Here is a 21,513-nt window from a genome sequence, read left to right on the forward strand (position 1 = left end):
TAAAACATTTTATTTAATATACTTAATATAAATAAAATCTTTTATTTAATTATTTAAATATTTTATTGTTTAAAATTTTTAACAATTTATTTTAATAAAATAAACATTAAGTACAAATGAACTTCATAAAATACTGGTCCCAATGACAAATTCGTTCCTACTGTGGCAATAGAGTGAAGACTACTGGCTAAGAAAATATTTGATAATCTTTGTGATCACAGTGTTCAGCTTCTGCTCAAGCCTCCCACACTGGCCAGTGTCCACTGACCAATGTCTATCTGGAGCTGTAAAAGTAATCTCCTCTTAAATATCTGATGTCGTGTTCCCCTTTGGTCTTCTGAACAAACTCAGTGACTCCTTTTCCTTTTACAGGTGTATCTAAATCTCCTTATAGGTATATATTTTCCCTGTTTACTGTGACTTGTCTAGTTTTCAAACTCTGTATCTGAATCCTTTCAAATATATTTTTAACTTCCTTTATTGCTCCTCTTTCTTTTTCTAAATGTATACTTGAATCACTTTTCAAATGTATATTATCAGCCTTCTGCAGTAGGTTTACTTATGAGTACAAAGGCCTCCCTTCTGTGGATCTCAAAATAATTTCTGGAAAGGTGTATGTAGGGAAATCTTAATTTGTATAAGAGAGAACCTGTAAAATTGAGGTATAAGAACCGAAATGTGGCTGTAGTCACAGCTCTTTTTATTTTTCCTACAGGCAGATCCCTAGTAAAATAGCAAAAGCCATAATTAAAATAATAAAATGTCTGTCGTCTTTTCCTCACTAAAATGAAGTACTCTGTCTACTAAGCTACATACCAGAAATGGAAAATGTGGTGCATCCTACCATCCCCAATCCCATCTGGCTAGGGCAGATGTCAACAGTCAATCAGCAATTTTCCTGCTGAGCTTAGATGGAGTTTACGAACATTTTATAATAAAGGGCATCAACCGATGGACTTAGTTCAGATTTTACTTGCTATTTTGTTATTATTCAGGCCATGGTTATAATATTGCTCACACATATATATAATAACTCAAAGAGTGTACCTGGATTGTTTGCAATACAAAGGATAAATGCTTAAGGGGATGGAAACCCCATTCTCCATATGTGATTTTTATGTATTGCATACCTGTATCAAAATATCTCATGTACCCCATAAATACACACACCTACTATGTACCTACAAAAATAAAAAAACTATATATATGAAAGATGGTATTTAAAATGATGCTGATACTCACAGCCAATCAGAGGAAACGAACCCAGTCAGGGTGTGTGTTTATAGCACCTACCTGGGCACCACTGTCATCTGAACTATCCCCAGAGCTCTGAGACTGAAGGAGGCTCTGATTTATATGGCTCAGCTCTTCTCTAAGCTTCACAACTTCCTCAGGCTTCATGGTCAACTGCTGTTCTTTTTCTTCATCTTTCATATCTCGATTCTGTTGTGAGCCCTCCTCCTTCTGCCCCTCTCTTGGAAAACTGCCCTCCTTTACTGACTCCTCTGGAATTTCCTTCTGCTTTCTTTCTCCTAATTTGGGACTTGGTGCAAATATAAAAATACAATCTATCAAAATGCTTATTATAGTAGTAGAATCGGGAGAAAAAAAGCTACAAGTCAAGACAGTATTGCAAACAAGATTTTCAACCTGAATTCTATAGCACAGCAGTCATCTTATTCTTAAAAATAAACTTTAAAAACATAAGTCAGTCAGGCACGGTGGTTCACGCCTGTAATCCCAGCACTTTGGAAGGCCAAGATGGGCGGATCACCTGAGGTCAGGATACTGAAGACCAGCCTGGCCAACATGGTGAAACCCCCATCTCTACTAAAAATACAAAAATTAGCCATGTGTGGTGGTGTACGCCTGTAGTCCTAGCTACTCAGGAGGCTGAGACATGAGAATCGCTTAAGCCCAGGAAGTGCAGGTTGCAGTGAGTCAAGATTGTGCCACTGCACTCCAGCCTGGGCGACAGAGTGAGACTCTGTCTCAAAAAATAAAAAATAAAAGAAAACCCACAAATGAGTCATATTTTTTACTTACACTCAGGGAGATGACCCATCATAGGTTTTCATTTACAGCCAAACCACCAGTTAAATGAGTTTTATACTTTTTCAACTTTTAGTATGGCATTGAGCAGACACAGGTTATAATGATTTTAATAAGCACTGGCCACTTTGGCAGGCACTAGGGCTTCAGGAGGACATGATCTCAGTCCCAAGGAGCTTACAATTTAGTGAGAAATGAGTAGTAAGTAATACAAGGCCTGATGGATGAGTAGGCACAAGCTAAACAAATGTAAAGGGAGGAAGGAGTGTGTATGTACTTGCATGTACGTATGGATGTTGGGGAGGGTGGGTGTTGGTATAAATGAGAACATGAACAAGCAAAGGTGTTCCAAAATGATTTAATAAATAAGATATGTAAAACCCCGAAGTAAAAGAGAGAAGGTGCTTTAGAAAGATTATTTAGACGCCATGTGATAGGGAAACCATTTGAGAAACTGTTGTAATAATCCATGTAATAAATAACAATAAATAGAACTATGATGAATTCTGGAGATATTGAAAAGACAGTATTGATAAGGTTTGTCATTTACTGGATGTGGCAGGTAAGGGAGAAAAAGGAATCATCATGACACCAGGATTTCTGACTTGGGCAAATGGGCAAGTGGATGGTAGACCAACACGGGGGAATGTGGCCATAGACTGACTACAGAGATGTCTGTGGTGAGGACACAGACACAGAAGAATGTGAACAGAAACACTGGGATTGGATAAAATGAACCAGGGAGAAGGGGAGAAGTAAGAGGAGGCAGATCATCCTAGAGAGAAGCCTAAAAACTTGTAAGGAACAAGCAGAGGAAGTGAAAGTCACAGAAACCAAGAGGAGAGAATGCGCCTTCAATGATTAGAGAGTGTAGATGACAAGGAGAATGAACACAAATATGCTGGTTTTATTTTTATTCCCTCAATCTTAAATTTTGTTTTGAGTACCTTGAAACCTAGCACAGCATGCTTCATAGATTATAGTTGGTGATCAGATTCTTCAAGAAAGCAATTTGGCAGTACACATCAAGAGCCATGGCCGGGTGTGGTGGCTCACACCTGTAATCCTAGCACTTTGGGAGGCGAGGTGGGCAGATCACCTGAGGTCAGGAGTTCGAGACCAGCCTGGTCAACATGGCAAAACCCTGTCTCTACTAAAAATAAAAAAATTAGCCAGGTGTGGTGGTGCATACCAGTAGTCCCAGTTACTTGGGAGGCTGAGGCAGGAGAATCTCTTGGACCCAGGAGGCAGAAGTTGCAGTGAGCCGAAATTGCACTATTGCACTCCAGCCTGGACGATAGAGGGAAACTCTGTCTCCACACACACACACACACACAAAGTCATAAAAATGTTCATACTCTTTGAATAATTGCATCTGAATGAATTTACTGCAATAAAATAATTCATAAGAAGAAAAAAGATGACTACAATAATGCTCATACTAAACAGAGATATGGAAATGGCTAAAAGAATTAAAGATGCTTCAACTTAAAAGTGACCCTCAAGAGTATTCATAAACATGAAAACCACTTATCAAAGTAAAATTGTGGCACAAAACCCAATAAATATATATGTATTCATGTGTGTACATACATACATATATACACACTATGGGAAAATGTCTAGAAAAAGCTGGAAAGGAACAGGGAGAAAAATTGTATCTAGGGAGCGCTTTATTCCTTTTAAAATTCCTCTAATACTATAAAGAAAATAATTAAATATTTTATTTTGAATTTAGCAGTTTTAAAAAGACAATTATTCAAATGATGCAAAACAGTATGAGATAAAGGGTAAAATGCCTTAAAAATTTTTTTTATAAAACAACAATGAAAGTTTCCATCATTTATAAACCCCTTTCTGTTTCTTATATCCAGTGGAAGCTAGACACACATTAAGACTGGGAAAATGCAAATGTATACCGTGTATGTGTGTGTGTGTGTGTGTGTGTGTGTGTGGAGTCTCACTCTGTCACCCAGGCTAGAGTGTAGTGAGGCGATCATAGCTCACTGCAGCCTTGAACTCCCAGGCCCAAACAATCCTCCTGCCTCAGCCTCCTGAGTTGCTTGGATTACAGGTGTAAGCCACTGTATCTAGTAGTTTCATATTTTTTTTAAATGGAGAAAATGTACTTTTTCTTTGAAAAGATGGAGTAGACACACTTTCCCCTATTTTACCATTAAGTACAACTAAAAACCCTGAACATTATATATAAAACAAACATTAAAAGACGTTGAAAGGTGGAGAGAAGAAGGCAGACCAGCTAGGGAACTCAAGACCCAAGGAATGACATGGCTGTGAGTTTCCTGGGTGTTCTTTTTGCCTCACAGATCCCTGAGTTGGAGCTGAAGAAGACAGCAACCCAGACAATGTCAACAAGCACAAGCAAAAACAACAACAACAACAACAACAACAACAAAGTCCCAACAAAAGTCTGCCATCTTTAGCCAAAGCATCAGAAAAGGCCAAGGAAGAAACACAATTTTGGACAACACCTACCTACTCCAGCTGAACATCACAGAAAAAACTGTGGCTTCACCTCCACTCATGCCAGCAAAGCCCAAATTGGGAGCCTAGATTTCCACCCTCACCAGGCTGTAATAAGGGATTCCAATTCCTCGACTGGGGTGGTGTCAGAGAAGGTCAAGTAGGTATAAGGGACTTTTATCCCTGCCAGATAGTAAAGAGCTCCCCTACCCTGCAGTGTGAAGGGAGACCAGGTGGTGAGTTTGGAATTCCAACCCACGTGGAAGTGAGGAGGCACACTTCTCCCTTTCCACTGGGGTGGTGTCAGAGGAGGCCACCACCTAGCACAATAAGCCACCCCCACCCACCTGCCTTGTGGTATCAGTGGCAGCCCCGTGAAGAGAAGTTGCAAGGCATTCCTCCCCTTCTCAGCCAGGTGCTGTAAGTGGAGGCTACTGGAGAACAGGAACTCCCACCCTCACCAGCTGTAATAAGGAATGCTTCCTTCTGCAATTACCTCAAAATAATTTTAAAATCTTTTCATTTAAAGTATATTTTCCATTTGAAAATGGAAAATCCATGAACTGGTCCTTTAAGTTTAATATATATGAAGGTGCTTCATTTGTCACATTAAGAAGAATGAATGACTGTATAAAGACCAGACTTAACCAGACCAATTTAATTTCCTTATAGAAGAACACAAGTGGCCTTTGTTATGTTTCCATAGTTTAAAGATAAGGTTTAAGTGTCCCTCCTCTTTGGTGGGTCCATGAGATGTGCCTGTACAGCCACATTCAGAGCACATGGCAGTCAAGGAGTTTTCCCTGACTTGGAAGGAATGAGCAGTGCTCTCCAGGATACAATTCTGGGCTAATGCCATTTTACATTTTTATTAATGGGCTGGATAAATAAATTGCATTCACATGAATCAGTTAATTAGTAAATTAAAGAGAACTAGCAATACCTGGGAATACAGGGATTTAATATTTAACTGATATTGATTCAACAGGACAAGAATCCATGAAAATAAATGCTCCCCAAAAAGAACAGAATTTGGCTAGGTATAGTGGCTCATGCTTGTAATCCCAGCACTTTGGGAGGCCAAAGTGGGAGGATCACTTGAGCCCAGGAGTTCAAGACCAGCCTGGGCAACATAGGGAAAGCCCCGTCTCTACAAAAAAATTTAAAAAATTAGCTGGGTGTGATGGCATGTGCCTATGTGCCTGTGGTCCCAGCTACTCAGGAGGCTGAGGTAGAAGGATCACTTGAGCCCAGGAGGTCGACGTTGTAGTAAGCTGTGATGGCACCACTGCACTCCAGCCTGGATGACACAGCAAGATCCAGTCACACACACATACACACACACACACACACACACACACACACACCAGAATTTATCCTTCAAAAGATATAAGAGAAAATGTGTATACTTAGAAACCAAAGGAAGGCTGAACAGATTTTTTAAAAGTAATACCTAATAGTATGTATTACTTTATTATTATGTTCACATAATAACAGTATTGCATTAAAGTTGTGTGGGCAAAAACAGACTATCAGCCAAAAATTATATGGAGTTGAGAACATGTCCTATAGCCAGCACATCTGTATCTTAGGAACTGGAAAATCCACCATGACTCTCAAATTTTTGGTTCCTCCTGTTGCAGTTCTTAAGTTTTAATTGGAAGAATTTATTACCTAGTTCTTATTGAAACACCTCCCTTCCCCCCGCTTCTGCTTTTTTACATCATTCAATACTTTTGCAATTGTCACCAGTCTTCAGCTGGTGGGAGGTATCTAGGCAGCATCCCTATCCTATTCCTTTTCTAGTAGCATACATGCATAGCAGTCTCAAACATATACAGATTCAAGAAAGAGCACAGTACAGTAGAAACCATGAGCGCTAGTCCTGTATCTTCCACCTACTATTTACGTAACGTTCTACAAGGCAGAATCACTCAGAGTCTCAATCTCTTCATTTGCAAGATGGCCTTTCTTTTCTCATAAGCTTTCTGGGATCTTTTGAAGTAAAATGTAAAGGCATTTTGAAAACCTACAAGTATAAGATATCATTAAAGTGAATTAAAGCCTAGTAGAACAGAATAGGGGTGGCTAATGATGAAACTTTGTTCCCACAGAGGAAGAAACAGATTCAGTCATTTATTTGTCAAATATATGTTGAATATCAATTATATGACAAGCACTACTCCACATACTAAGGATTCAAAAGGGTGATCAACACAGCCAGGTCTGTGCCCTTACAGAGCCTACATCTAGAGGAGGACAAAAAACAAACATGCACACGAATAAGATAATTACAGACTACGAGAAGGCACAAACAAGGTGACATGGCAGAGTATTTGGAAAGTAGGAGTTATGATTTTCCTAGACATGGCAGTTAGGAATTACCACTCTGAGAGGCAGTTAGCCACGTGAAAAGCTGGGGGAAGACTATTCTGAACAGGGGAAACTTTTAGTGCAAAGGTCCTGAAGCAGGAATGTGCTTTAAAAGTTGGAGGATCTAAAAGGCAGCAAGATGAGGAGGAGGGAGGTAGAGGCCAAGTCGTGGAGGGCCTTATGGGTCATGGTAAGGGTTTAGATTTTAAGTGCAATAGGAAGCCATGGAGAGGGTTTTAAGAGAGAGAACAATATTATTCGATTTGCATTTAAAAAAGACCATTTGGTTACTCCATGGAGAATGGATTGGGAGGAGGGTACGGAAGCAGGGAGGCCAATGAGGAAGATACGTAACAGTCCTGATGAGTGACATCAGTGCTATGGAGTAGGGTAGTTACAGTGGAAATATAGATAGAAGTGAACAGATTCAATATTTTATGTTTTCATGGCAGAAGTGACAGGATGTGTTGGTGGAACAGATGTGGGGAAGAATCAAAGGTGACTCCTAGGTTTTGGCTTCATCAGCTGTGTAAATGGAGGGGCTAGTCACTGAACAGATTGGACGGGGGAAGAAATAGTTTGGAAGAGGAGGAAAAATACATTGGTAGTCTGTGGAGGAGACAGTGAGTAAAAATCAAGTTGAACTTGAAATTAAAATGGACTTGAACACTTATCAAACAATTCTTGATAAAGGTAGTAAGGATGCAATGAAATAGTGAATGAGAGTATGTTGGAAAGAACAAAGCTCATGGAGGTCAAGGGAAGCCACCAGCTGTTCTGGCCCAGGCACAGGTTGAGATTAGCTGGGTTCTATAAGTTTGGGGCTGCCATCGGAATTCCAACTTTGGATTCAGTTGCAAGATAGTGCAATCATACACCCATTGAACACAGTAGGAGTAGGGGGAAAATTTCATTTATTCAAATATTTTGTGAGTACCTACTTTGTGTCAGGCATTGTTCTAGACACTGGAGACATAGTCAAGAACAAGAGAGGCTAGGCTTAGAAGAGTTCCTCCCACCCTACCTCTCATGTTATACATATAGAGAGATTGAGCCCTAAGCAATTTTTCAGCACCATAAAGCTCATTTTCTGAGAAAGTGACCTAGAACGCAAGTGTCCCAAGACCTTCTTGCCCTTAGGATATTTGTGACTACATCCTCTCCAAAGTAGATAAAGTAGTACTTCTCATGACTCAGAGTTAGGAGTCTTGGGTCCTCATCCCAGTCCTGCAGATAATTTGCTATGTATGTGATTGTGAATGAAATAGTCATTTCAGTTTTCTTGGTCTCAGAGACCTCATTTGTGAAAAAAGATTTAGCTAAATATCAGTGGTTTTCAAACTTATTTTAGCAGTGGACCCTTTGTTAAATTAAAAATCTTACACAAAACCCAATATATGAGACATAAAAGTGGAGCTTCTCTGGGTGAAATGGGAATGGAGGGCTCAATAGTCCCACTCATCAGTCTTTCCTCATCTTACAAGGTAATTTCTGAGGCCCCTCTGCACAATTCCTAAAGTTTTGGGAAGTAGAAGTTTGAAAATTGCTAAGTTGGAAGATCTCCTGAAGATGCCTCCAGTTCTAAGAGTCCATTACTCTATGACAACAGCACTATAAACAGAAAAACAAGACATGGCCCATTACCTTAATACCTTAAAGGAGCTTAAAATCTAGTAGAAGAAATGTACTGTAAGAATCAGTCAATCAACTTGGCTTATAAGCAGCTTCTGTGTGCATGAGACCATGCTAGGTATGCTGTACCACTTGCTACTTCACTTCAATTGAAGACTCTGGCTCATGGCTCCCTGTCACCTTCTTCACCCCGAGTCCTGCCATTATAGTGGAAGATTGCAAGTCCCATAGAGACCACCCATGAATGCCTCGGCATCGCTTCTTTCTTCTCTCTAATTACCTTCTCATCTCTCCTATTTTGCCAACTACTTGCATGACCATATCATGAGTTGTCAGCAGCAACTATTTCACTTCTGAAATATTAAAATTAAATGTTGGATTCCAGCTTTTCCTTTGTATATTATTTGGTCCCAGGGCAATCATAGTATCTGCAATTCCTTGTCTCTTTTTCTATCAGTTTTACTGATAAAAAGTCCTTTTTTTACTTGCTTCCAAATCTAATATAGAGTTTAGAGTTCATTATTTCAATCACTGTCTAAATAAAATGGTCAACTCTCTTACCCCTTTGTCCTTCCACTGCACTCATGTGGCAAAACCTCAACCCTGGATAAATCCAACTGCCTTCTGTTGACTATACTAAACTACTGAATGTTACTAAAGAATATCATCTATTCTCAAAGACAGATGAGCCAAATAAATTCAGGTTCTCTAGCCTGTTTTCATTGTCTCCATGCTACCAAACTCTGTAGTAGTTCCCTACTGTCCAGACTCCCTAACACAGGTCTTCATGTCCCTTCATTATCAGGCCTCTGCCTGCCTCTTCATTCTCATCATTCCCTTCCCCATTTCCTCTCTTCACACTCCATGCTACAGCATCATAGAGGTCACTTTTAGGGCCTCAAACAAATCACGCTTTCTCTTGCACGCGCCATATCTCCCCTGAAAATTATTCTCCCATCTTTTTGCTTGGCCCCTGATTACTCAGACTTTTTCTAAGAATATTTTTTGATTCATTAGTCTGAGCCAGGGCCCATGCTTTGTGTTCCCATAGTACCCAGTACTGCCTTGTTTAACCATTTTTCTCTATCAGACTATGTGGACCATAAGGATAAGAAACTGTGTCTTATTTTATATCCTCAGTACCTACCTACAGTGCCTGACACATAGTAAAATCACAGTGTCTTGCTGAGTGTGGTTGTGTTATGAACCCATGATGAGGGAAGGCTGTGAAGAGAGGAATAGGAGATAAACAAGTAGGAAAACATTATGAGAAAAAAAGGAGAAGGAGGCAGATGGCAGATACCTAGACTTTTCAGAGTCCCAGTTACGGGAAGCAGATTGGACCAAGTCCTGGAAACAGGTGGCATCAAGGAGTTCTTAAGAGGGAAGGCCATTATCTTTCTTATGGCAAGGTTTCCCACCCCTAGATGAATTAAAGCTACATCCTTGCTCCCCAAGGCAAGTATCCCTGCCAATTACCCCAAATCACCTGGGTGGACTTTTGTCAGATTTGATTATTTATGTCAGCTCCTTCTTGAAGAACTTTCAGATTGACCATTTCATCTTCATTGCCACTTACTCAATGTAGGCAACCATCTCTTCATCTATCACTCATATATAGATTAATTGGTCTATCTTCCATCTCCATTTTATCTAATAAAGAGATACTAGAACAATCTTCCTCAAAAATCCTGTAAGACACTGTTCCAGTGCTCAAGAACTAGACTTTCTTTTTCCCTACAGTAAACCTAAATGCTGTGATGTGGCTGCTTGGCTCTCTGTTTTTGTGACCATTATCATACGCCTTCCCCATCATCTCTCCAAGATGCTCTCCTACATCTCCAACTAGGTTTCATGATTGTGAATCTTGGACTCAAAGCTTACTCTAACGTTAAAAGCAACTTTTAGGAGGGCATAATATTCAGGAACCTCAAACTGGCAAAACAATCTCCTTCTATCTTTAGAACATTTACAAACATTTAGAACATGAATTTGTCTACACCTAGACTATATTTTCTCACTTCATTGATGAATGTATCCTTTAGTATGGTATATGTCAAAATGGACATCATCGTTTCCTTTTGATTATTTAGTTCTAAACTTTTTCCCAGACAAAATTTGTTTGCAGCTATTAACTTAAGTGCCCAAGAAGAGTGGTGCACTTGCCAAAACCTCGTGTTTCCATGAAAGGTACTTTTGGTTAAAAAAGTAGAAGTACAGGAGCTAGAGGGCAAAATTAACAAGATAGATAGACACACAGATTGATAGAGAGACAGATAAATAAGAGAAAAGTGGTCAAAAAATTATCAAATGCAATGTTAGAGACAGCAAAAAACAAACTCTGCAGAATATAGTCATAATTATATAAAAATATACACATATATGTGTACATATACAGAAAAAAGAAAGAAAAATTAGGATGTTAACATCTTTCCTGGGTGAGAATTAACGGTTGTTATAATCTCCTTATACTTTTGCATGCTTTCTAAATCTTCTAATAAAAGGAGATACACACACACACACACACATACACACACACATATATATATATATTTGTTTTTGTTTTTGTTTTTTGAGACAGAGTTTCACTCTTGTTGCCCAGGCTGGAGTGCAATGGCACGATCTCAGTTCATCACAACCTCCACCTTCTGGGTTCAAGCGATTCTCCTGCCTCAGCCTGCCGGGTAGCTGGGATTACAGTCATGCACCACCACGCCCAGCTAATTTTGTATTTTTAGTAGAGACGGGGTTTCTCCATGTTGATCATGCTGATCTCCAACTCTTGACCTCAGGTGATTCACTTGCCTCGGCCTCCCAAAGTGCTGAGATTACCGGCGTGAGCCACTGTGCCACGCCGCATATACTTGTTCTTTAAAAGCAGGAAAAAAGTTTTAAAATGTAATAATATATCAAAAGACAAACTTTTGGGAGAATGCTTATAACTAATTTTTCCACTCACATAATTTGGAAATGAATATCAAATTATTATTATTATTTTGAGACAGGGTCTGGCTCTGTTGCTCAGGCTGGAGTACAGTGAGTGACACAATCATGGCTCACTACAATCTCCACCTCCTGGGCTCAAGCAATCTTTCCACCTTAGCCCCCCGAGTAGCTGGGACTACAGACACACACCATCACGCCCGGCTAAATTTTGTTTTTTGTAGAGATGGGGTTTGCCATGTTGCCCAGGCTGGTCTCAAACTCCTGAGCTCAAGCCATCTGCCCGCCTCAGTCTCCCAAAGTGCTGGGATTACAGACTTAAGCCACTGTGCCCAGTCGAATATCAAATTCTTACAATGATCAAGCCAAATAAAATATACCCCCTCCGAATAATTAATGTGATATAGGATTTTCCCAATTTACCAGAGTTCCTCTCTCTCTTCCTTTGGGCTTTGAATTTCTATTTCCAAAATTGGTTCATTAGACTCAGGATCTTTACAGATATTTTCACTTGTAATTAAATTAGAAGGTGCAGTTTTCCCCAGGAGTAAAATGATTTAATTGTGCAAATCCTTGTGAAAGCTTCAAGACCTGCAAAATTAACTGAAAAGACAAATATTCTATTTTACATACTTTTATTTATAGTTGTGAAAAAAGTATACTGATTTCATTAAATGCTTAACTATTGGCTTATATAATATAAAATGACATCCTAATTAAAGTCTGATTCCAACTTAATTTAATACTTTGCAGTTGTTATATAACTTAATCAATTTTTTTAACCATAGGCATAAGGGTACATAAATTCCCATTTTTTTTTTTAAAAAAAGGTATTTTTGGTCTCTGGGGTTGAGCTGTCAGAGTGCTGTTTAGCATTTGGTTATACCTTTTAACAAGCACAAATATGTGATCTACAGAGTTTTACACTATTACCACACATTTTTGTTTTCAAGTTTTGAATGTACTTCATTGATTCACAAAAGCAATAATATATAATAAAAAGCAGTAATATATTGCTGCCAGAAAACATTAGAAAGAATATTAGCTATATCTTACAGAGGTATCTTCTATATCTATAAGAATATTAGATATATCTCACAGAGAACTTTCTTCCACAGTGGTTCTCAAATCACTATGATGTAAGAGCATCTGCTGAAGAATTTATTAAAAATGCAGTCTTGGCCGGGTGCAGTGGCTCACACCTGTAATCCCAGCACTTTGGGAGGCTAAGGCAGGCGGATTGCTTGAGTCCAGGAGTTCAAGACCAGCCTGGGCAACATGGAAAGACGCTGTCTCTATGAAAAATTAGCTGGGCATGGTGGTGGTGTGCATCTGTAGTCCCAGCTACTCAGGAGGCTGAGATGGAAAACTGGCTTGAGCCCGGGAGGTGGAGGTTGCAATGAGTCAAGATCAGGCCACCGCACTCCAGCCTAGATGACAGAGTGAGACCCTGTCTCAAAAATAAAAATAAAAAATAAAATATTTGTTAAAGAAAATGCAATCTTATATTGTAGCCCCTACCCTGAGTGAGATTCACTATCAGTGGTCTGGGGCGGGGGAAGGGGGGAATGGAAATCTGTACTTTAAATAAGCCTCCCATGTAACTCTGCAAGTAGATGCTTTGACAGTCACTGCCTTTTGTGATTTGGCAAATCATTTGTTCAGTCTTTTTGTTTTGTTTTGACAAACAGATTCTAAAGATTTCCTTTCCTGTAAGGTTACTCTATATCTTCATATAAAATGAAAAAACATTTCCTTCAGGGATTAGAAAGGATGGGTGGGGAATGAGTTTAAGAAAGGAAGATGGGCTAGGTGCAGTGGCTCACGCCTGTAATCCTAGCACTTTGGGAGGCTGAGGTGGGAGGACTGCTTGAGGCCAGGCATTTGAGTCCAGCCTAAGCAACATAGCAAGACCCTGTGTCTGTACCCAAATAAACAAACAAATAGAATGGAATAAAAAATAAGAAAGGAAAATGGATCCCCATCAAAGTATTATGCTAAGGTAGACAACAGCCTGCCTGACTCATATCCTGAGGCTGTCTGAAAATGCAAAGCTTCTACATGTTTGATTCTAAGAACACAATGGACTTAATTATAAAGATCAATTTAAGTTGAAGAGATCCCTTTGGTTTCCTATGCCTTTTCAATTCTCTGAAGAGAAACTACAGTGTGTAAAATGGATTCTAATCTCATAAAATCCATATAATTTCATATGGACTATAACCTTTCTATGGGAGGTTGGTCTTGAATTAGTCCTTTGAAGTTGGGAAGACATGGATAAGAGAAGAGACTACAAATAGCACATTTTAAGCATGGGGAGCAGTATGGTCAAAGGCACTGACGTAGAACTGAGTATAGAGTAATTTGAGGGAAAGTAAGAAGGATGATTTCATTGGAATAGAGGCTACAAAGTAAGGAGCTGCAGGAATAAGGCAAGATTGCAGGAGTTTGAGACCAGCCTGGCCAACATGGTGAAACCCCATCTCTACTAAAAATAGAAATCAGCTAGGTGTGGTGGTACATGCCTGCAACCCCAGTTACTTGGATGGCTCAGGCATGAGAATCACTTGAACCTGTGAGGCGGAGATTGCAATGAGCCAAGATCATGCCACGGCACTCCAGCCTGGAAAACTGAGTGAGAAAAAAAGAAAAGAAAGAAAGGAAGGAAGGAAGTGAGGGAGGGAGGGAAGGACGGAAGGAGGGAAAAAAGAAAAAAAGAAGGCTGGTTGCAGTGGCTCACACCTGTAATCCCAGCACTTTGGGAGGCTGAGGCAGGCAGATCATGAGGTCAGGAGTTCAAGACCAGCCTGGCCAACAGAGTGAAACCCCCTCTCTACTAAAAATACAAAAAATGAGCTGGGCATGGTGGCAGGTGCCTGTAGTCCCAGCTACTCAGAAGGAATAAGGCAAGATTGAAGGGAGAGGTCAGATTATAAAGGAACATAAAGGACAATTTTCTTAATGAGCTTGCATTATTTTTGTAAGCAGGAAAAAATACTCCAAAATGCTACTTAATCACTAATCTTTGTGGTCACTATAAAAACGTAAACATTACAGATAATAAATGTTAGTCTCTTAAGAAGTAAAGAAAGGCAGCCTGGCAAAATAGGGAGACCCTGTCTTTATTAAAGAAAAATTTAAAATTAGCCAGGTGTGGTGCTGGGAGACTGAGGCAGGACAATCACTTGAGGCCAGGACGGGGAGGTGAGTTATGATCTTGCCACTGCACTCCAACCTGGGTGATAGAGCGACCTCATCTTGGAAAAAAAAAAGATAAAACAGTGGAGTTTAGATCTGATGTTATAGCAAACTGAAAGCTGCTGAGGGTTTCTGAAGAGGATGGTGACACTAACACAGAGCATTTTCTAGGTATTCTGAATTCTCACATGACAAAGTAGTGTATATCTTAAGTGAGTAGAAGCTTTATTCTTTATAACAAAGAAAGTTAAAGCCATCAGACCCTCCATGACATGGATATTGTGGAACAGGACCAACTCTGTTCCAGACTTCTTCCTACCAAAATTGTATCTTAGTGATATAGCTCAGTTTAATAATCAGCCATGTTTAAGTAGCATAAGAATTAAGCTGATGGTTCCACTTTCTGATTGAGGTCTTAGGCTAGGGTAGAAAGAGCATAGGCTGAGAATCACCACATAACTCAGCAGCAGTCTAATATCCCTGGGCCTTGGTGTTCTTATGTGTAAACTGAAGGAGTTGGCCTACATGATAATACTCCTTTCAGTTCTAAAATTCTGTATGAGTCTAGATGTTGTAACCCAAACAAAATGACAGCCTGTAAAATGGGGGCTTCAGCAAATACATACAACTTCTTTAGCAAGACTATCTTTAAGTCTAAAGCACTCTATATTCTGAAGAAAGACTAGAATATAATTTAAAAATCAAAGATTCAAAATAGAAACTTTCAATGAGTAAAAGTTTGATGGGAAACATAACACATAGTCTCAAAGTATCTCCCCAAAAGATATTTATGAATTGCAAAGACGAAAGTAATAACTTTGTAGTGGAGAAATCTAGCAGACAGTACCTTAACCAAATGATCCAAGTTAATATCATAAGCAATAGAACAAAAAATGTCATATCTCCTGATAAAATACACTGAGAAGGATACAACATTATCTCTGTAGTATGGGTAATCTGAATTATATTGTGAGAAAACATCAGAGAAATCCAAATTAAGAGACATTCTTCAAAATCAATGGTCTTGTTATACACTGCATGTTTGTGTTGACTCAAAGCTCATAAGTTGAAAGCCTTACCCCCAATGGGATGGTATTAGGAGGACCCACTGGCAAGTAATTAATTCACAAGGGTGCAGCCCTCATGATGGTAGTAGTGCCCTTATGAGAAGAGACAGGAAAGAGCTTGTACTCTCTCTCTCTGCTCTTGGCTATGTGAAGATACAATGAGAAGACAGTTGTCTGCAAATCAGGAAGAATGCCCTCACCAGACACTGAATATGCCATCTTGATCTTTGATTTTTCCCAGCCTCTACAACTGAGAGAAATAAGTATTTGTTGTTTAACCTACCCAGTCTATGGTATTATGTTATAGCAGCCCAAACTAAGACAGTACTCTTCAAAAATATCAAAGTCATGAAACACAAAGACAGACTGAGGAACTTTTGCAGATTGAAGGAGCTATAGAGACATGACAATTAAATGCAATGTATGATCCTGGGTTGGATCTCAGATAGAAAAAAAGTTATTCTCTTGCTATAGAGGGGAATAATTGGTAAAATCTGAATACGAGCTATAGATTAGATAATAGTATTGTGTCAATGTCAATTTCCTGATTTTGAGACTTGTACTGTGGTAATAGGAGATGTTATTGTTTTTAGTAAACCCACATGGAAATATTTAAGGGTAAAGGAAATTAAGTCTCCAACTTACTCTCAAAGGGTTTACAAAAAAACCTTATATGTGTGCGTGTGTGTGTGTGTGTGTAGAGGGAAAGAGAGACAGTGATAAGGTAAACATGATACCATGTTAACATTTGGAAGAGTGAAAGTATATGGGAATTCTTTGTACTTTCATAATTTTTTCTGTGAGTCTGATATTATTTCAATATAAAAAGTTTAAGAAAAAAGGAGACCCAGATTACCAGAAGAGCAGATTTGGATCTCTTCATTTTATATGATATTCTTCTCATTTCAGCTCATCTGTTGTTAACTTTGTCAATGATGTTTTAAAAGGCATGGTCCTTTAACTGTACAACATGATGATAACTTACCTTGCTGACAAGGTCCCACAAAAAAGGCTCAGTTGTATATTAAGCTCTACATATCTACTCTTCCAGGCAGCAGACCCTATGTTCTGGACCTTTCCCTCCCATGTCACATGCTATCTGATCTATGTCCCAATCCCTCAGCAACCTGCTCCTGATTTTCTGGGGTAACTACACATAGCTTAAATTAGGCTTTGATTTAGTTATTCACCTTACATATGACATTAAAATATGGCCTAATATATTTTAACTGCTGTATTCAAGACTTTGCTCCTTAATCTTTAGTTTAGGTCAAAAGAGTGATTGAGGAAGGGAATTTTCAGCCAGAAGGTGATAGTGATAACCTAATAGGTGGGACTCTAGAAATTATACAGGCAACCTTTCGGTCTAGTATTGGACTAGATGAGAATTCTTTGCCCTGGTCAGGTAGCCTTTTTTTTTTTTTTTTTTTTTTTAAGAGATGGGGTCTCACTATGCTGTCCAGGCTGAAATGCAGTGGCTATTCACAGGCACAATCATAGCACACTACAGCTGGGCGCAAGCAATCTCCCTGGAAGCCATTTTTAAACTTAGGGAACAAGCTTGAATCAGGATATTTGAACATTTTCCTAATTCTAAGCCCAATTTTCAGTATAACTGAGAAAGACGCTTTGATCCTAAATTTTTAAATTGAAGACATTTAAATAAATCTTTTACATTACAGAAAGATGCTTTGATCCTAAATTTTTAAATTGAAGACATTTAAATAAATATTTTACACTATAATATGTGCTCCAAAATTAAGTTGGTGGGAAGCTGATTTAAAGTAAAAAAATTTGCAGATTAATCCTAATTGCCAAGTACTGGTTGAAGTCTGAATACTTATCCTGACGTATAGCTTGACTCATAATCCACAGTATATGGCAGTATATGGCAATTTATGCTATAATAATAGAAGAAACTCCAATTCCCAAATCATCTGATGCTTAAAATTAATTTCCTTATATCCTATCCTCATAAAAGCTACGTTAAATATTGAACATTTAAATACCTAACTCAGTCTCACCTTTGCTTCTAATTCAGAATTCTCTCTTCGTAACAGGTCACATGCTATTAAAAAATGGTCTCTGCTTTCTGATGCCCCTGGAAGATTGTGAACTTCATTATAAAAGGCATATAAGCTCTGACTTTGATTTTTGCAATTCCTAATTAAGAAATGAAGACATTTAGTGAAACAAAATAAGACTCTTTTCCCCATAAAAGATATAATACTTCTAAGAATGAATCTTGAAATGTTCCTGACACATTTTTTGTTTTAAATATTCCAACCTATCCTTCTGGCAGATGGATGCCTTTCTTAGTGGTTAAAACAAAATTTACATAAATCAATTAAATCAATTATTAAATCAATTAAATAAACTGAGCATTCTTAGTTTCTATCATTCACAGGTTGAAAGATTTAGTTTCTAGAGTCCTTCCTACATTAAGCAAGGCTTATATACAGGTAAATTCTTTGGCAATGCTTGCAACGACTGCCAATAGTTATATTATCTGTTTCTAAAATGTATCTTTTTAGAAGTACCGTTTATAGAACAAAGTGCTATGTGGTTTACCTTTAATGTTCTGACAACCTTATAAGGGATTTGTTGAAAGTAAGGCTCAGAGATCTTAAGTGACCTGCTAAATTCACATAGCCAGGAAGTATAAAGCTGAGATTCCAAATCCATAAATCTGTCTGACTTTAAACTCTGTGGTTTTTTAAAAATATATATATTTATTTATATTGATGCGGTCTCACTATGTTGCCCGGGCTAGAGTGCAGTAGCTATTCACAGGTATGATCATGGTGCACTATAGTCCTCAACTTCTGGGCTCAAACCATCCTCCTGTCTCAGCCTCCCAAGTACCTGGGACTATAAGGGGGCCATGATGCACAGCTTAAACTCTGTGTTCCTAACTACAAATTATGCTTATTTAGTTACATTCAGTGACTTAATTAACCAAGATTTTCTTTAATCCTCTGATGTTTTTTCTCTTTCTGTTTTTTTTTTTTTGTTTTTTCTTTTTTGAGACAGGGTCTCACTCTCACCCACACTGGAGTGCAGTGGTGCAATCACAGCTCACTGCAGCCTTGACCTCCTGGGCTCAAGTGATCCTCCCACCTCAGCCTCCTGTGTAACTGGGATTACAGACACATGCCACCACACCTGGCTAACTTAAATTTTTTTTTCTTTCTTTTTTTTCTGTGGAGACAGTGTCCCACTGTGTTGCCTAGGCTGGTCTCGAATTCCTAGTGATCCTCTTGCCTCAGCCTCCCAAAGTGCTGGGATTACAGATGTGAGCCACTGTGCCCAGCTTGATTTTTAAAAATATATATCCATGAGAGAAAACACTTTGGCTAAATGCAGATTTCTTTTTTTTTTTTTTGAGATGGAATTTTGCTCTTGTTGCCTAGGCTGGAGTGCAATGGCGTGATCTTGGCTCACTGCAACCAGGTTCAAGCGATTCTCTTGCCTCAGCCTCCGGAGTACCTGGGATTACAGGCATGCACCACCACGCCTGGCTAATTTTGTATTTTTAGCAGAGACGGGGTTTCTCCATGTTGGTCAGGCTGGTCTCGAACTCTTGACCTCAGGTAATCCGCCCACCTCGGCCTCCCAAAGTGCTGGGATTACAGGCGTGAGCCACCATGCCCAGCCTAAATGCAGATTTTTATCAGATTTTTACACTGATGACACAGGATATGCACTAATTGATTGGTGGAAGACTTTGGGTTGAGAGTCAGTCTGTGGTGCTCAATGAAGGGAATAGGTTATATAAAATTTACTTTAGGAGAGGAGCTGCTTGGTATTTTCCCGAAGGCTTGAAGTCAAAGTGGAAGGTAAATGCTGATTAGAAAGGCTTAGACAAAAGGCAAGAAGGTAGAGGGTGGCCTCCCAAAACCACGGGAAGAGGGTAAATGATAATGATTTCCTATCTTATTTCACTGAAAATTCCTGTAGGTCATTAGGATGAGATTAGAAGCACTGCAAACTATAAACTGATTGAGTGTCACTATCCTCTAAATTACTGATTTCGACTTCTATGAACTCACTTCCAGGTCTCTTTTCAAAATATAGGCTGATTGTGTCTCCTGATAGATCTTTCCAAGATGGCAGAACAAGAGGTTAAAACGAGAGATAAGTCCATGACTCTATAAGAGAGATAAGCCCAACACTACAACAATCAAACATCTGCTAAATAAAGGACTCTTTGATTAGTGCTAGAACTCAGCTTGGAGAAACAACAGAGCTACCCCATTATTATTATAGAAACACATATTCTATAGTGCTATGGACTGAATTGTGCTCTCCCTCCCTACTCATATTGTTGAATCTCTAATTTCCAATATGGACTGTATTTGGAGATAGATATGGTTGATAAGGAGGTGATAAAGGTCAAATGAGGATAGAAGGGTGGGGCCTTAATCCAATAGGGTTAGTGCCTTTATAGGAAGAGGAAGAGACACCAGAGCTTGCTCACTCTGTCACGTGAGGACAGAGCAAGAAGGTAGCCATCTGCAAGCCAGGAAGAGAACCCTCACCAGGAACTGACTCGGCTGGCACCTTGATCTTGGACTTCCCATCCTCCATAACTGTGAGAAAATAAAATTCTGTTGTTTGAGCCACCTAGTGTGTGGTATTTGGTTATGGCAGCCCAAGCTGAGACGTACAGTTATACTTCGTTTTAAAATGATAACATGAAATCCCTAAATTAGAACTACAACAAGAAGAAAATAGCTTCCTGAATGGTAATACTTCACTTTCAGCTTTCAAGGGCTTCTCTGCAACGTCAAGACCAGATGCCAACTGCTTCTCTCTGTCTCTCTCTTTTGACCACTCACTTTCAAACATTTCATTTTTTTCTTGGCTCATTTCAAGATCTGTAAAAAGCATTTTACATAAATAATTTTTTATATAATAGCAGTGTTTCCTACAAATTCTGATGATAATTTTCTAACTCAATAATGAAATCATCCAGGGGATTTATGAATCTAAGAAAACTAGTTTATAGCTCATTAGATACATTTTTCTCTCCAAGACTTAATTTACACAATAGTAAAATGTAGTAACACTTGTTTTACTTACATTATAGCCATCACAATAGGAATAAAATGTGATTTTGAAAGTATTTTATAAAATTTAATCACTTATCAAATATAAGGCATTATTGAAATCTTTCCAAATTATTTGAAAATAATAAAAATTGGAGTCATAATGATACCAGCTACTTTATATTGAGGAATTACCACATGTCAGAGACTATGGTAAGTATGTTAGATGCATTATTTCATTTTGTTTTTCTAGGACCCCTATGGGATTAGAATTATTATTACATTATTTTTACAGAGGAGACATGTGAGGCTTAGATATGTTACATAATTTGTCCAAGTTCACACAGTCAGCACTGGGATTCTAAGTCAAGTCTAACTTAAATCCCTTACTTTTAATATCTACTCTATTCAGCCTTGCCAAAGTGAATTTTCTCTTATGTACAAAAACCTATTAGGAGATACAATTAAGATCAAAATAGAACTTAGGAACACAACAAAAATTGAGCCAATTTCTTTGATGATCACACTATCACCAAGCAGCAGACCCCTCTCCATTGTGTATTTTTTAAATTTTTTAAAATTATACATATATTATATATAACATATATATAATTAATATATATAACTTAGTGCAGTTGAGCAAATATTTCCAAAGCTGTTCAGAACAAGGTAGAATTCAACATACTAGAAATGTGTGTCGGCCTGAAAATTGC

At 38.6% G+C, this 21,513-nt stretch overlaps 1 protein-coding gene and 1 long non-coding RNA gene across 2 annotated transcripts in view; one reads left to right on the forward strand and one right to left on the reverse strand.

Annotated features, from left to right (window-relative positions):
- Positions 1-5,389, forward strand: part of LOC108530379 (uncharacterized) — a 131,775-nt gene extending 126,386 nt beyond the window's left edge. Inside the window, exon 4 of the long non-coding RNA XR_001885818.1 lies at positions 4,380-5,389. This is a non-coding gene — a long non-coding RNA (uncharacterized LOC108530379). The remainder of the gene's footprint in view (positions 1-4,379) is intronic.
- The window catches only part of CCDC30 (coiled-coil domain containing 30), a 126,509-nt gene that overhangs the window by 104,043 nt on the left and 953 nt on the right, over positions 1-21,513 (reverse strand). Inside the window, 5 exon segments of the mRNA XM_017873228.1 lie at positions 1,294-1,543; positions 11,908-12,027; positions 12,029-12,075; positions 17,774-17,850; positions 20,510-20,629. Of these exon segments, the coding sequence (XP_017728717.1) occupies positions 1,294-1,543; positions 11,908-12,027; positions 12,029-12,075; positions 17,774-17,850; positions 20,510-20,629 (614 nt within the window).

The sequence above is a fragment of the Rhinopithecus bieti genome, unplaced genomic scaffold (assembly GCF_001698545.2).
Source record: "Rhinopithecus bieti isolate Rb0 unplaced genomic scaffold, ASM169854v2 scaffold_6907, whole genome shotgun sequence".
Classification (NCBI taxonomy): Eukaryota; Metazoa; Chordata; class Mammalia; order Primates; family Cercopithecidae; genus Rhinopithecus; species Rhinopithecus bieti.